Source organism: Frieseomelitta varia, unplaced genomic scaffold, assembly GCF_011392965.1.
Source record: "Frieseomelitta varia isolate USP_RPSP 00005682 unplaced genomic scaffold, Fvar_1.2 scaffold_207, whole genome shotgun sequence".
NCBI lineage: Eukaryota > Metazoa > Arthropoda > Insecta > Hymenoptera > Apidae > Frieseomelitta > Frieseomelitta varia.
This window is the reverse complement of record NW_025109828.1, coordinates 872,001-886,361: the sequence shown is the minus strand read 5'-3', so window position 1 is coordinate 886,361 and position 14,361 is coordinate 872,001. Positions and strand designations below refer to the sequence as shown.

Below are 14,361 nucleotides of genomic sequence, written 5' to 3'. Positions count from 1 at the left end.
TGAAAGATTGACAAATTCCACTGATGGACACATCAGCTGACACGGTATATTTTGTAAATTGAAGCAACAAAGTTGATCAGTACGAACGTTGGCCTGCTAAGTGATCGTTCTTGCGGTGAAAAATAATGATTAACATAATGGAGAAACGAATGTTAATTTTTTCATGTGCGGTGTCTTTTATTTCGTTCATTTCTACTAATAGCGGTAATTATACAGCAACAAATTTTTATATCTGCATTTTTATTTGTGCTTGTAAGTTTTTTTTTTCAAATAACTAATTTATACCAGAAATAGATACAAGCAGACCTGAGCTCAGCTGTAGCGGTCGTGCTCATTATAACGTGACTCTGGCCGCTTATTATCCCGTTTTTGATAGCGACAACGAATCTGATTACTTGGATGCTAGAATGAAGAAATTAAGGACTCTGCAGGTTCGTTTTCAATAAAACACTTGAATGTACCGTTTCTTATTTTTATAACACAATAGGATTCTGTTATTTATTTAACACATTTAACACATTTTACTGTAGGATTATATTGATGAACGTGCGGAATTCGTGACGGTCTCCATGGACCTCGACTCAGGGATACCATATGGGACAAAATTATGTATTCCAGAATTAAACGAAAAATTCTTACGGAAAATTCCACTTGAGGTACATTATAGTTTTAAACGTTGATATTTTATTCTCATTGTAACATAATTGCATCGTGTTCCTCAGGCTAGAGACAAGAGCCATTACAACAACGTTAAGACAAATTCACCCGATTTCTCTCACGTGGATATTTGCGTTAGGACAGAGGAGGATACTTATGACAATTCAGTGAATCGTGTTGTAACGCTTTACGTATAATTAGTGAAAGAATAATTTCGTAATAATTTTCGACATTAAAACAGAGAATCGAAGACATGTACAACACAGCTTTTGAAATAAATTTTGTCCTGTAGAAATGCTTTCCATTGAAAAATTATTATTAGTTTGACGACCAGTGAGGCCACGTTTGAATCAATTGATAGAGACTGTCACCTGGACAGGTGGTTTGCGTTGTTTGCCGATGGCCAAGCAACGTGTAGTTTTCTTGTATCTTTCCAAGAGACACGCCGTATTCGATCAAATCCTGAACTGCTTTTACTGCTGCTGCATTTGGATTATGATCTGCGAATATTTCAATGAATTTTCGTAAAAATTTTAATTCAAAATATATATATATATGTGTGTGTGTATTATTAAAAAATATTCCTTGAGAAAGTTAAACGATTTAATTTTTCAGCATTACACAACAAAGACGACGTCACATATGGTGAACAATAAACTTACTGTTAAAATTGCCAATTATGCAAATTCCAATGCTCTTCGAGTTGTAAGGTTTCGAATGTGAACCGTGTTTGCCCCATCCTCTTCCTTCGTAAACGTTTCCATCTTCTCCAACCAAAAAGTTGTAACCTATGTCTGCCCAGTTTTTATTATTCATATGGTGATTCTAAATGCGTGAACAAAGAAAGAAAAGTCAATTTTTGTGCACGTGTGAGTTTAATTTGATGAGCCACTCGTTTAATCGCTGATGGCAGTGGAAAAGACTGATTTAATTTGCTCACCTGAAAACTTCTCACTCTCGCTTGGCAAATCGCTTGAGTGATGCAGCTATCGCTGTCTGAATGGTGAATTACAACAAATGGGGCAGGGTCTTCCGCAAGATTCCGGACTGAGCTTGGTCTCCTGGCTCCCCATTGTGATCTCGATATTATATTTGGGCGTACTAGATAATAAAGAAAGTTCGAAAATTCAGTCGTCGAACAGAAAATGAAAGAAGAGACTAATAATATTGAAAATTTTACAGAAATAATTTATTTCGAGCAATTATGCTCATTTGTACATTTAATTCGACAACTGGAGCAAAGATTCTGCAGTCACTGTCATGTTTGTCATTCGATTTCTTTTTACTTGGACAATAGGTAAATTTAATGAGGTGCATCGTGCATCTGTGTGTGGTAATAATTAAAATAATGATTTCCTTTAAAAGATCGGATCTAAGTATGTTTTATAATTGCAATGGATTATCTTACAATTAGTGTTTTATGCGCGAACAGTGTCATCGTAACAACGATGATCACATTTCCGTGTTTACCACGAGCACTTAACAATCTAATCTTTTACGCGGGAAATCTCAGGTAAAACGACTATTACTTAGAATATTTTTAACAGAGAGTTATACTAAGGACTAAATAACGATAATGGAGCGATAGTAAATAATAAGTAAATATTCTTGACATTACGAGTCAATAAGTGACAAGATAAGAATTTGTAAAAATGATAAAGGAAACATTCTCTTTTAAAGGAAATTTATTGTAGATTTCAAGTAGAATTTTTCTGTTAAGTAACTGTATCTTCGAATTAGACACACGATCAAAAGATCGTTATATAATTTACTGTACATCATGCAGATCTGGTTTAAGCTCATATTTACAATCCATCTTTTGCAAGTGATATTTATTTTCACTTGGAAAAGGATCGTGATAGAGAAAGCAAGACGAAAATGTTATGCAGATACGAATATACAATTTCGTCAATTCGAAACACTAAAAATGATTCGAAAACTAAAACGTAAAAGAAGAGATCTAAACACTTCCACTGTAATCGTCACACTATGTGACAGATTGCTTCAATAGTATAATTTTCAACGATTCTCAAGCAACAGTTTATTACCAGGCGTCTTATGCACAGCACACAAGAACACTTGACAACTAACGAGCAGAAAGATTATCACTGTTGACTTGATCATCTTCGTTCGCCGAGATGTACTGACATTGTGCATTAAATTCTGCATATAAAATCCGTACGATTAGTTCAATTGATCTTTGACCGTGTCAGTAAAAGAGGGGATTTCTCATTATACGCTCAAATGTCCGTAAGATCCATTTCATATAAAGAAATCAGTTTAATATTTGCTGTTATCTTCGTTAAAATAAAATAAGCAAGTAGCATGAAAAAATTGAACTTGCAGAGAAACATTGTGCAATACTTCTTATAGATTCTGTTTCGTTGACATTTCAACGACATTGTGAAACTTAAATAATAATTTATCATTCCAATTGAAACTTTTTTCTTTAGAGAGCAGTCTGACAAATTGTAATACGAATACTTTTTTCTCTTAATAAAAATCACGACGTCAATTTCTTTGACGTTGTTAAGTTTTTAGTATCAATTAAAACTCAGTTAAATCTGTTGAAATGAAAATCTAGTCTCCGATATCGAAGATCACATGATGAAATAAAATTTCATGAAACAAACAGAAACAATAACAGTAATAAGTCACACAATAATTTATTTATTTTCATATTTAAGTTCATTTTCCTGCATGCGTCAATATGAATTATTACGTGAGAGATTGCCAGGAGATGTGAAAGGTTACACTAATAAATATGAAAAATATAAAATTTTATCGAACATTCATGCTATATTTCTTATATTAATACGAAAAATTACATGATACGTATTTTACAAGATTATTTCAAAGATATTGTTATCATAAAGTGCATTAGAGTTTACTTTTCTTATTCACGATATTTCCGTCCATTTATGTGATTAACGACAAATTGTTTAATTTATACGTTAGGACTTTATTGTAGGATTGTTAGTCCATCGTGGAAGTTTCTTAACATACTCGTATAGTTTAGTGCCTGGACAGGCAGTGGATGTGACTTGTCGATGTGGTAGAACGTGGTAACTGTGACTGATACTCCCTTTGGATACTCCGTAACTAATCAATGCATTCAGTGCCTTCAGAGCTGCTTCATTGGGAAGACGATCTACAGAAATAATTATTATGTGCTATTAGACTTATTGTTAGTTTAAATTTAGACTAGTTGATGATAATTATAAACTGATGGTTTTCACTCTGTATGATAAACTATTTACAAAACCATATGTAAATGAATGTAATTTGAATGTAATGACTGTAAATATAACAATCTTGAGTAATTATTTATTAGGAAATTAAAATTTTAGAATGTAATGACTGTAAATATAACAATCTTGAGTAATTATTTATTAGGAAATTAAAATTTTAGAATTTTATATCAGATTTCAACATATGTACGTCAAGTTTCAACATATTTTTCGATATCCTCGCTTAAAATTTCGCATAAAAATTTGTTTAAATTCTACAAAATTTGTTTAAATTACAATTACCATAAAATTACAAAATACTTACTAGTAAAATCACCAATGATACATATTCCAATGCTGTTGGCGTTATAACCAGGTGCATGCGCTCCGACATATTTCCAACCTCGACCCTCATAGACATTTCCATCCTCGCCAATGATGAAGTTGTAACCAATATCGGCCCAGCCGTTATTATTCATATGATAGTTTTGATAGCTTTTTACGATCTGGGAACATGTGTTTTTATTGTGACAGTATTGCGGTGAGCCTCCGTGATGAACAATCACGTAAGGTGTTGGTGTCACTTTCAGCAATTCGTGTCCATTCGCTGGTCTTGCATGCCAGTCACTCCTGCTTATGATGTTTGGTCTAGCTACGTGTAATTAAAATAACATTCTTTTTTTAGATATCCATATAGTTTATGCAAAGAACTGAGGAAACTAATGAAAGATTCTTAATGATACAAAGTTACTTTTAATAAGTAACTTCGTATTTATATGTGTGTGTCTTAAATGTATGGTGGGTTGATTTTATACTCTCTTCATTCAGGTTTATGTGATGGTAAAGAAAGTGTTGTAGAGTGTGTGTGTGTGTGTGTGTGTGTACATACAAAATTATTGTAATAAAAACCTAATTAGAGATGTTAAAAATTTATTATTTTGATAAACACTTGCACATTTCGTTCGAATAAACAAATTAAAACAATCGCAAATCTCATTACCAGCATTGACATCGGGTAATCCGAAAACATTTTCAGGCTGAACAAATAAAATGAAAACGTACACTGTAAATACTAAAAAATTGAACGATTTCATAATGCTGGACACCGCGTTAGCTCGTAGTTCAAAATATAACTGAATGCGAATCACGAAAAAACGTCGGTTTTTAAACGAAAAATAACGCGATCGGGAAACCCCTCAGAGATGTATAGACCCCTTCCTTTCTTCGAATCGTTGTATTCAACAAATCAAACAAATTGAATGGAACTCGGTCTTTTTATCTCACGAATATTACGAAAAAAGATAACAATCATAATCTGTGATAGATAAAAAAATTCAAAAATAACAAAACGTTACTAATTGTTAAGATAAGATGATACTTAGTAATTAATTGTTATTTCATTTTTATTTACTAGTACCTTCAATTAAAATATTCAATTAAGATATTCGATAAGATTCAATTAAGATTTTTGAACAAATATTGAATCCCATTGAAATATTTAATTAATTAATTCGTGTCTTCCAATGTGTTCTATGTTAAATAAGATAACTAATCTACTTACGAATTTAATTAAGATTACTAATTTATATCATTTAATTATTATATAATAATTAAGATTATATTTCTAATCTATGGTTCCGAGTTTTTAAATCATGAAAAATGAAATTGGTATAAAAAAGAGATAAAAAGGTGTGTAGAAATTTTTTAAATGTAATTCATCTAATCTGCCGTAGATATTGTTGTATACAAAATTAGATTTTCTTATTATCACTATAAATTACCACTATATATCGCTATAAATTATTAATATTAATTCATATTATGCGTAATTTTCTCACATATTCCTTTTTTTATCAATACTTTTTAGTAAGAAATTTTCATTTTCAAAGAAAATTTACTTAGAGAATTGAATTATGAACTTTTGTAACTGCGCCTTCTTAATTAGATCCGCAGCTTTTTTAGTATATCTCATTTTAAACGCATGAATAATTATTTTTATAAATAATCACAATTGCAAGTGATTTACCGAACGAAATTTGAAAATCTTTATTAATCATTATATTTTGAAATGTAAATGAATATACAACGAAAGCTAGGGGTCTTAAACAAACGATGCAATTGCAAAAGTTGATAAATTATTTCTCTTGATTATTTTTTTCTTAAATTAGTGTAGAATACTTCGACATGGACATGGTGGCGCCATCTTTTGATAAATCTAGGCTTTCTAATTAATCCCAAAAAAAGATAATTATTCGTATTCTAAGAAAACTGAGGATCTAATTAAAAAGGCACAGTTACAAAAGTTCTGTTCAATCTTCTAAATAAGCAAATGAAAATATCATAAATCGATATTAAAAAATACAATTAATTTTAAACTTTCAGGGCAATAATTTGTATTTAACATGAATACGCTAATTTATGATTTTCGAAAGAAATTTATTTCTTTACTAAACTTACAAAGTTTATCATGCGATTCCCTCCTGAAACTTTTTCTTCGGTCTAGATCTAATCTGTAATACTGTGATTTGATTTGTCTTTAGTTACTTTATTTTAACTTTTCGCAAGTAAACGTAAAAAGAAAATTATTCAGTACAAGATGTTTAAATTTAGGTTTTCGGGGGATAAGGAGGATGAAGGTATTTTTACATTTTTCTTTTCGTTATTAATTTACATTCTCTGTAACGAGAATTATTTTTGAGGTTATATTTGCGTTACACATTCAATTTTTGAATGCGATTGAAATTTTTGTCATGTTAGCAATTTAAAAAATAAGGATTTGAATAAGGATAGAACTCTTATTTTAGAAGAAGATAAAGATATAAAAAACTCGACACTTAATTGGATATCTGCCTCAAAGGTCGAGGTATTGGAAATGCAAGTTGAGAAACAGTATGAACCCGTTGATTATGCAGAAAATAAAATATTTCCAGGTTGTAAACTAAAATTAATTCGATTTGAGAAAGCTTTGCACGATTTACAAATGGAAAATTGTACAAATATTATAGAAGCAGAATCGCAAAATTCTGATCTCATTCCCGCTAAGTACGAAGGTAGATTACACCTAACTGTCGAGTAAAATCGTTTACTTTTTAAAAAAATTTCTTTTCATTATTGAAAATTAGAGAAAATTGCTAAATCATTTGAATCTTTATATTAAGGTGGTTTAAAAATCTGGGAGTGTAATTACGATTTAAGCCAATATTTGTTTAAAAACGACGTCGAATTCCAAGGCAAATTAGTTTTGGACTTAGGATGTGGTAATGGTGTTCTTGGTCTCATTGCTCTTCTTAAAAATTCCATCGTCCATTTTCAAGATTATGTTTGTATCTATTAGAATAAAAATTCATGAGGCATCTTATAAAATTGGCGTTACGGTTAACTATCTTTGCAGAATGTAGAAGTAATTAAAGCTATAACGATCCCAAACGTTTTATTAAATTTCGATGATCGAGAAAGCGTATTAAAAAGATGTCAATTTTTTTGCGGTGATTGGGAATCATTTACAAAATTGCGTAGTTCGAAAGGAGATGAATTCGTAAAATACGATTTGATTTTGACAAGTGATACTACTTATAATCCTGATAATCTAAAAAAGTTGTACGAAGTTTTTAAACAAAGACTCAAAGAAGATGGTATTGGGCAAGTATATTCATTAAAATGTAAATTTGGTTACGATTTTTATAACAAAATATAGTATTTGCTCACGTGTTCTCAGACTTATTGCTGGTAAAAGCTATTACTTTGGTGTTGGTGGAGGAATAAGACAATTTCAGAACCTAATAGAGGAAGATGGTATTTTTGATGTTGAGACAATGTGGAAAACTAGAGACGGTAAATAAATATTTTTCAATTCTTCTAAACAGACAATTGCTTACATATGTATTTCCAGGGTTAGAAAAAAAAATTCTAAAAATTACAAGGAAGCAACAATCTTAGACCTCTGTGAAACTTCCTATTCAAAAGCATTTTTGTATTTTTTTGTACTTATATATTCAATATTATGTAATAAATAAGCTTTTTTTTATATTGTTTATGGAGATAATCTTTCATAAACCCATCCATTATCACCTTGATGGACTAGTACATTGTCGATTTTTTCATTTGACTTAGCTCGTCTAAAACGAATTCTATCATGTAAACGATCACTTTGACCTTGCCAAAATTCTATGGAATGTGGAATAATATTATATCCTCCCCTAAAAGTTAAACTAGATTATTACCATGCTATATTTTTAATAATTTACTTTGATGACTTATGAAATTACCAGTGATCTGGCCTTTTAACTTGTCCCTCTGGAAACTGAGCTAATAACTCTCTCTCTTTAACAATAAGTGTCTCCCTACTTGCAATTACGCTACTCTGCTTACTAGCTGATGATCCTATTTGACTTGAATACGGTCGGCTTTGGAAATAACGATCTGAATCTTCTGCAGAAGTTTTTTCCGCTTTACCTTCTATACGCACCTAATAAAAATAAGTAATCTTAATTAGAGAAAATTTTCTTCTTTTTCTTTCACAAGTATATATTAACATATCCATTCTTACGCCTCGTCTCAAAGGTTCCCAGTAAAGATATGCCGCTACATTTGAGTTTTGAGCCTGAAGATTGATTAAATCAAATGATTAATATTGAAAATATTAAATACAGCGTTTATATGTTACTACAAATTAAAATCTAATGCACTTACTAGCTCGTGGCCTTTTCTACTTTCGTAATTTGTATAAAATTTGAAACCATCCTTGCCATAACCTTTAAGTAATACTGGTCGTACAGACGGAATTCCATCTCTGCAAAAATTGTTTTTTTTTAAATGCATTTTAATAGTAATTTCAAGTGATTTATTTGATATTACTTAGTAGCCGTGGCAAGAAACATAGCGTTTGGTTCAAAAATTTGGGGAGTATTACAAGCTTCATCAAACCATGCTTTAAATTGACCGATAGGCTCTTTACTTATAAGACGATCTTCCGTGAAAGTTTCATTTTTGCTTTTGTATTTAATTCGCATACCTATAAGAAATATTTAGAACTGTTTGATTTTCTCTGTTCAAACAAGAAAACACTGGCATATATGTATATATATATATATGTATATGTATATGTTAGATAACATGGAATCGCAAATTTCTTTATATTATTTATAGTTTTATCTGTAGAGTAGACACATACATGTATTTTTAAATCTATATAAATGTTATCAACCTGAAAATTGCTATTCCAGTACGTACATTATGTGATGATGTGTCAATAATAAGCATGATAAGAATGCGAGTAATTTTTTGTATAAAAAATTAAATTTGCTTAAAAATATTTAAGTCAGAGCTGAAGCATGTATTTGGAATAATCACAATTACTGAAAAAATTAATTAAATCGATTATGAATGTGCTTAATGTTATTTATGAATTTAGAATTATGATAATGAAAAAGATTCTTTTTATATGGGCAATAAAGACAAAGGCATAGTTATACCTCCAATGTCATAATTGTAGTTTGTATCTTGAGGTTTTGCCGACGACATCGTATAGAATATTATCACTACTATTCCGTATAGAGACACTTGCCTGAACACAGAACAAGATTAAATGTTATCGGTAAAGTGATAAACATGACAATGGAGAAACTTATCAAACCGGATAAACTTCGTAATAATATAGTATGTAGATATACCGTAGTTTACTGACCAACTAGTGTACATTACGAAATTCGAGGTTATATTCCTTTCTCTTTTTAATTTCAAAGCGAAAGATGGCGCAAAATGTCATAAGGAGCAAAACATTTCATACTGACTGGTAATTTATAACATTGACTAATTTAAACAATGATTTTGGTTTTTCACGCTAATAATATGCGTTCTATGGGTTTACGTTTTAAAGATGATGTTCTTCTCTACCATCGCAAAGAAATTTGATTTCAACATCCTAGCGTAGTTCGCGAGAAATTAAAGACAATACAAAAGGGTGTTTCGATCGATTGTGCAAAATTTGAAAATTTTGATTAATTTTTTAACTAAATTACACATAAAAAGAAAGCAAAGTACCTGAAACTACTAACGATTCAATCACAAAAGTTTAGAAATTGTTTCTGCTGATTAATTTTCTTTGCAATAGTTTGATATATATATATATTTTTTTAGAACAATTTATAACATTTACATTACCTATAAAGAACATTGCGGTATTACATATAACGAAACCAAATATTATTTATAAAGAATTGTTTATTTTATTTTTCAACAAAAAAATGCTATATATCTTCGATATATTACTCTTTTTTCTTTTTACTAAATACAATTTTCTTAATTAACAATTGTATTTTTGGCATGTTAGTAAATAATAATAGAAAAATAATGTTAAAAATATTTGAATAAAACGCCATTTGCTTTTCATATTAACTAAACAGCGCGTGTTTTCGTGCAGTTGCATCAGTTGATCGGAAGAATGTTTTGGAAGCAAAAGAAAACTTCTGTCATTTATATTGTATGTGCTTAATATTAAACGTAAGGAAAAAGTTATTTAAATTTTATTAGCTGTTATCATATATTGAGAAATATTAATTAATTTTATTTGTCATGTAAACTTGATCAAGTATGGGTGACATCGCTAGGTTAGAACAAAATTATAATAGATATTTAAGTTATATTAAATAGAAATTATAGAATCAGAAATGTGTGTAAGATAAATTTAATGTAAAAAAATAATTATTCTTAATGTGTAAATGTTAAGAATTAAGTCACATTATCATTTTTATGTGCAAATACTAACATTTATCAATAAATCAAAGATCTCTATCAAAGTATGGATATTTGTGTTAATCTAAAATAAAAAAAAGACTAATTGATGATAATCAAGTCTTTATTGCAATAATATTAGATTAGATTAGGTTGAATAAGTCTAAGTTAAATTGATATGTAATAGTTTTTTTTCTATATGAATTCAATTTCAATGTAGAAATAATAAAACAGTTTGGAAAGTTAAAAAAACAAATAATTTATTTGTAAAAATGAAAGGATATTTTTATACAATTTTTTTCAACCAATTGTTTAATTGTCCAATATCTGTAGAGGTTTCAGAATCTTTATTATATGCACTACATTCAGCAAATTCAATATTTGTATCCAAATGAGAAAAGTCAAAATCTTTCTCTTGCTTGCCAAGAAAAACATTTGTTATTGATGCATCTGTAGCTTCTAATTGATTTGCTTTTGTCATACGTAGTAAATTCATTTCTTTCTCTAACAAAGTCTTTATAACAGCTGTACCTTTTGCCATAGTCTGATCTTGTTTATTGCACAATATAAGCACTGGTTTCTTTTGTACAGCAGAGTCAGAGAGTAAATTGTACAAAAATCTGAAAGTTAAAGATTATTTTCATTACAGAATGTGATGTACCATTTATGTGTACTTACTCTGCTACATCGCGGATATCTTTCTGGAAAGTCACTGAATCAATTACATAAACAAGTCCTTTTGTGGATAACTTGAATTGATCAAAAAATTTATAACGCAGACGTTCATGTCCAGGTATATCAACAATCTTCAAGGAATGCTAAACACATCAACAACTTTAGAGGCATATGTTTTTGGAATAAAATTTATGCTTTGTAAGAAGTAATGGTTATATATATTTAATAAAACCTTACATTATTGATTATAATATCTCCTATATTTTCTTTTACAGATGTATGTGTTTTAACAAATTTGGAACAAAGTAGACGTGCATATATCAGTGTTTTACCAGCATCACTGAGACCAGTTAATAATATATTGTTTCCTATAGATCTTTTCCTGTGCCATATGGCAAATAACACTGAACAGAAAAATAGAATAGAAATCTACATAAGTAGTAGTAATGTCTAAATTTGAGCTGTTATTATCAAACAAATGGCTCTACAAACATAAGCTTATGGATATTAGGATAAAAGCCTAAACAAATTTTTACATAAAAATGTACCTATTTTTATATTATGTATACAACTACAATGTTATGTTTATTTCGTTACTCGCAGCTATATTTATAATGTTTATCAATTATTGTGGCTATAATGACATACATTTTCTTTGAACAAATAAATGTGACGTTTGTAGGATGTTACGAATGAAACTATGAGACTGAACGTTTATTAAAAAGTAACAAAAAAAAATTTAATAATACATGTGAAAATTTAAAGAGAAACACTCTCTCTTATTCAATGTACTGATGTCTGTGAATTTCATGTTGTATATATAATTTAAGAATGTAATTTATTAAAAGTTTTTAAATTTACATATTTTTGCTCGTCATTAGTTTATTAGTTGTCACGGAAAGGAAAACTATGATGTTATTTTAATAATATGATAAACATCTATCTGGAGATTACATATATTAATTATAATGTTATATTTAATTTTTTATACACAATAATTATAAGTTTTATTGGATATAAAACATGAAGAATTTATAACCTATGAATATCGTACGTAATTACCTATAGTTACAATAATCGCAATTATTGCAGTTAACACAGCCATAAATTGAGAATCCACATTGTAATTTGTCAATGATTTTACATGCTTTTCCATCGTAAAAGATATTTTAAATTTTCAATTTGTGAATAAACTATCGTAAAATATACAAATAACTGCATGTGCTATACTATATTTTAAGTTATATATACACGACTAAACCTAAAGAAGCGCCACCTACAACGGTAAGAGGACTGCATGTTGTATACTGTGAGTGATTTATATTATTTATTTATATTACAATTATAGCAATTTAAAGTTTATAAAATTAAAAATTTAATTTAGAAAAAGCGTTTATAAAAGGAAAATAAAATTTATATAATAAGAAAGTTTTGAATAGAAATAGAAATAAAAAAGAACTTTAATAAAGAGAATGAAAAGCTCGTTCTTTTTTCTTCTGAAAGATTTCACTATTCGAAAGGAATTTATTATCACAAATTTCTTATTAACGGATCTCAGACATACGTGATATAATTTTACATTATTTTACTTAAATAGTGTCAATTGACTCTAATGTTTCATGAGAAGTTTTCAAATTTTTAAAATTTTTAATGGAAATAAAATTTGTTATTTCATTTCAAAACAGCAAGAGTGCGCTACGTGAATTTCATAACGGTCACTTGTACAACGGCAGTTTAATGAACAAACGTTCGTTTGAAATAACGTTTCAAATAATGTGAATCTTTGCGAGTTATTTGCACGTAAGAATATAGAGAGAAATAAATTGGCAGCTTTTAAACAAATAGAATTAAAGGTAAATGATATAATCTGTAGAAGTAATTTCAGAATTTTTTGCTGGTCGAAATTGAAAATATTAATTAATAAGGTTAAATTTCTTTTTCTTAACTACTAAGTTTTAAAGTAATAATGTCCAATTGGTGTTTTGAAATCATTGTATGATATTTTGTTATGAAATCGTGAATTTCAGTTGTATTCAAAAGTTTCATTTGCTGCGCAATCTTGAGTGGAAGAGAATCAAACGTTTCATAAAGTCAGAAATTCGCGCGACAAGTAGCGTCGCGAGGTGTTTGTTGTCGAAAATCAAAGTGATAAGATGTATTACTTCACATGTGTGATCTATTAGTATTTATCGAATACATATATTGTTTTATTATAATATATTACATTTTAGTAGAATTTATATATTTGTTCATATATTTTATAATTTTTGGTTTCCTTTTGGTTTTATAGCTGGTCACGAGAGGGCGCAAAAAGGCGCGAAATAAGAGCTACGCCGTTATAGACGCCATCTTAATTTTAGAATTTTTGAAACCGCGCGCAAGGCGGTTAAGAGTACCAGTTTTTGTTGCGTAATAATATTTTAAACATTTTTTAGAGTGCAGTGATTCTGAGTTTTATCGTAACTCAAACGAGACAGGATTAAAATCAGTGTTTGCTGCGTGAAATAGTTATTAAGTAGATTTGTACGCGAAATTAGAGTCAGTGATTGTTCGTCGATTATAAATTAACGAGGTTAATAGTGTTTTATTTTTCCTTTTTTTTTTTAATGTTTATTTCCGGTATTAGAGTCAGTGTTTTTACGGGGAAAACCCAGCAATGTTCTAAAAGTCAAAAATGTAAGTATATTTTTATATTAGTGTTTCAATTTTTATTATTATTAATATTGTAAATTTATCTTATCATTCATTGTTCGAAGTTTTTTCAAGCTAATATTCTATATTTTGTTACAGATTTTCTTTTTCATTCAATAGTCCTGTCTTAAGGAAGGCATTCCATTTAGATTACTACACCGTTATGTCTAACAGTGAGTTATATGCTTTTTTTTTTTATCTTTCCAACCATTTTTTCCCATTGTAATAGGCAATAATTTATTGATTTCTAAACTTTTATTTCACATCACATTTATTTTAAATTAAAATTATATTTAATTACAATATCTAGTCAATGACAATATTAATTTGTATAATAGATTTGTGCTAAAATATTCTTATTGCTTATTTATATAGACGA

The 14,361-nt window shown here is 29.0% G+C and overlaps 5 protein-coding genes across 6 annotated transcripts; 2 read left to right on the top strand and 3 right to left on the bottom strand.

The window, feature by feature from the left end:
- Positions 1-13: 13 nt before the first annotated feature.
- LOC122527009 lies at positions 14-952 on the top strand. The gene is made up of 4 exons (XM_043650761.1): positions 14-204; positions 289-431; positions 531-656; positions 723-952. Exons 1-4 carry the CDS (start codon positions 126-128, stop codon positions 852-854), a joined length of 480 nt encoding a protein of 159 aa, XP_043506696.1. The 5' UTR covers positions 14-125; the 3' UTR covers positions 855-952.
- On the bottom strand, positions 665-5,106 carry LOC122527028 (peptidoglycan recognition protein 4-like). The gene is made up of 7 exons (XM_043650811.1): positions 4,888-5,106; positions 4,213-4,539; positions 3,614-3,808; positions 2,682-2,840; positions 1,598-1,758; positions 1,320-1,482; positions 665-1,157 (listed from the first exon to the last, which is right to left on the bottom strand). The coding sequence occupies exons 1-7, from the start codon at positions 4,979-4,981 to the stop codon at positions 976-978; spliced, it is 1,281 nt and encodes a 426-aa protein (XP_043506746.1). The 5' UTR covers positions 4,982-5,106; the 3' UTR covers positions 665-975.
- Positions 5,107-6,324: 1,218 nt separating this feature from the next.
- Positions 6,325-7,911, top strand: LOC122527022 (histidine protein methyltransferase 1 homolog). 2 transcript variants are annotated; one of them, XM_043650799.1, is made up of 6 exons: positions 6,325-6,523; positions 6,692-6,937; positions 7,046-7,206; positions 7,279-7,526; positions 7,582-7,718; positions 7,777-7,911. In XM_043650799.1, exons 1-6 carry the CDS (start codon positions 6,484-6,486, stop codon positions 7,821-7,823), a joined length of 879 nt encoding a protein of 292 aa, XP_043506734.1. In that variant the 5' UTR covers positions 6,325-6,483; the 3' UTR covers positions 7,824-7,911. The 2 variants fall into 2 exon arrangements, with proteins under 2 accessions (XP_043506734.1, XP_043506735.1); XM_043650800.1 differs by having other exon boundaries at positions 6,331-6,523; positions 7,603-7,718.
- Positions 7,746-9,669, bottom strand: LOC122527023 (pyridoxine/pyridoxamine 5'-phosphate oxidase). The gene is made up of 7 exons (XM_043650801.1): positions 9,571-9,669; positions 9,359-9,450; positions 8,742-8,898; positions 8,577-8,676; positions 8,434-8,487; positions 8,153-8,352; positions 7,746-8,083 (listed from the first exon to the last, which is right to left on the bottom strand). The coding sequence occupies exons 1-7, from the start codon at positions 9,582-9,584 to the stop codon at positions 7,918-7,920; spliced, it is 783 nt and encodes a 260-aa protein (XP_043506736.1). The 5' UTR covers positions 9,585-9,669; the 3' UTR covers positions 7,746-7,917.
- Positions 9,670-10,855: 1,186 nt separating this feature from the next.
- Positions 10,856-12,545, bottom strand: LOC122527024 (signal recognition particle receptor subunit beta). Its single transcript, XM_043650804.1, has 4 exons — positions 12,354-12,545; positions 11,529-11,695; positions 11,295-11,434; positions 10,856-11,236 (listed from the first exon to the last, which is right to left on the bottom strand). The coding sequence occupies exons 1-4, from the start codon at positions 12,445-12,447 to the stop codon at positions 10,903-10,905; spliced, it is 735 nt and encodes a 244-aa protein (XP_043506739.1). The 5' UTR covers positions 12,448-12,545; the 3' UTR covers positions 10,856-10,902.
- Between the last annotated feature and the right edge of the window lie 1,816 nt (positions 12,546-14,361).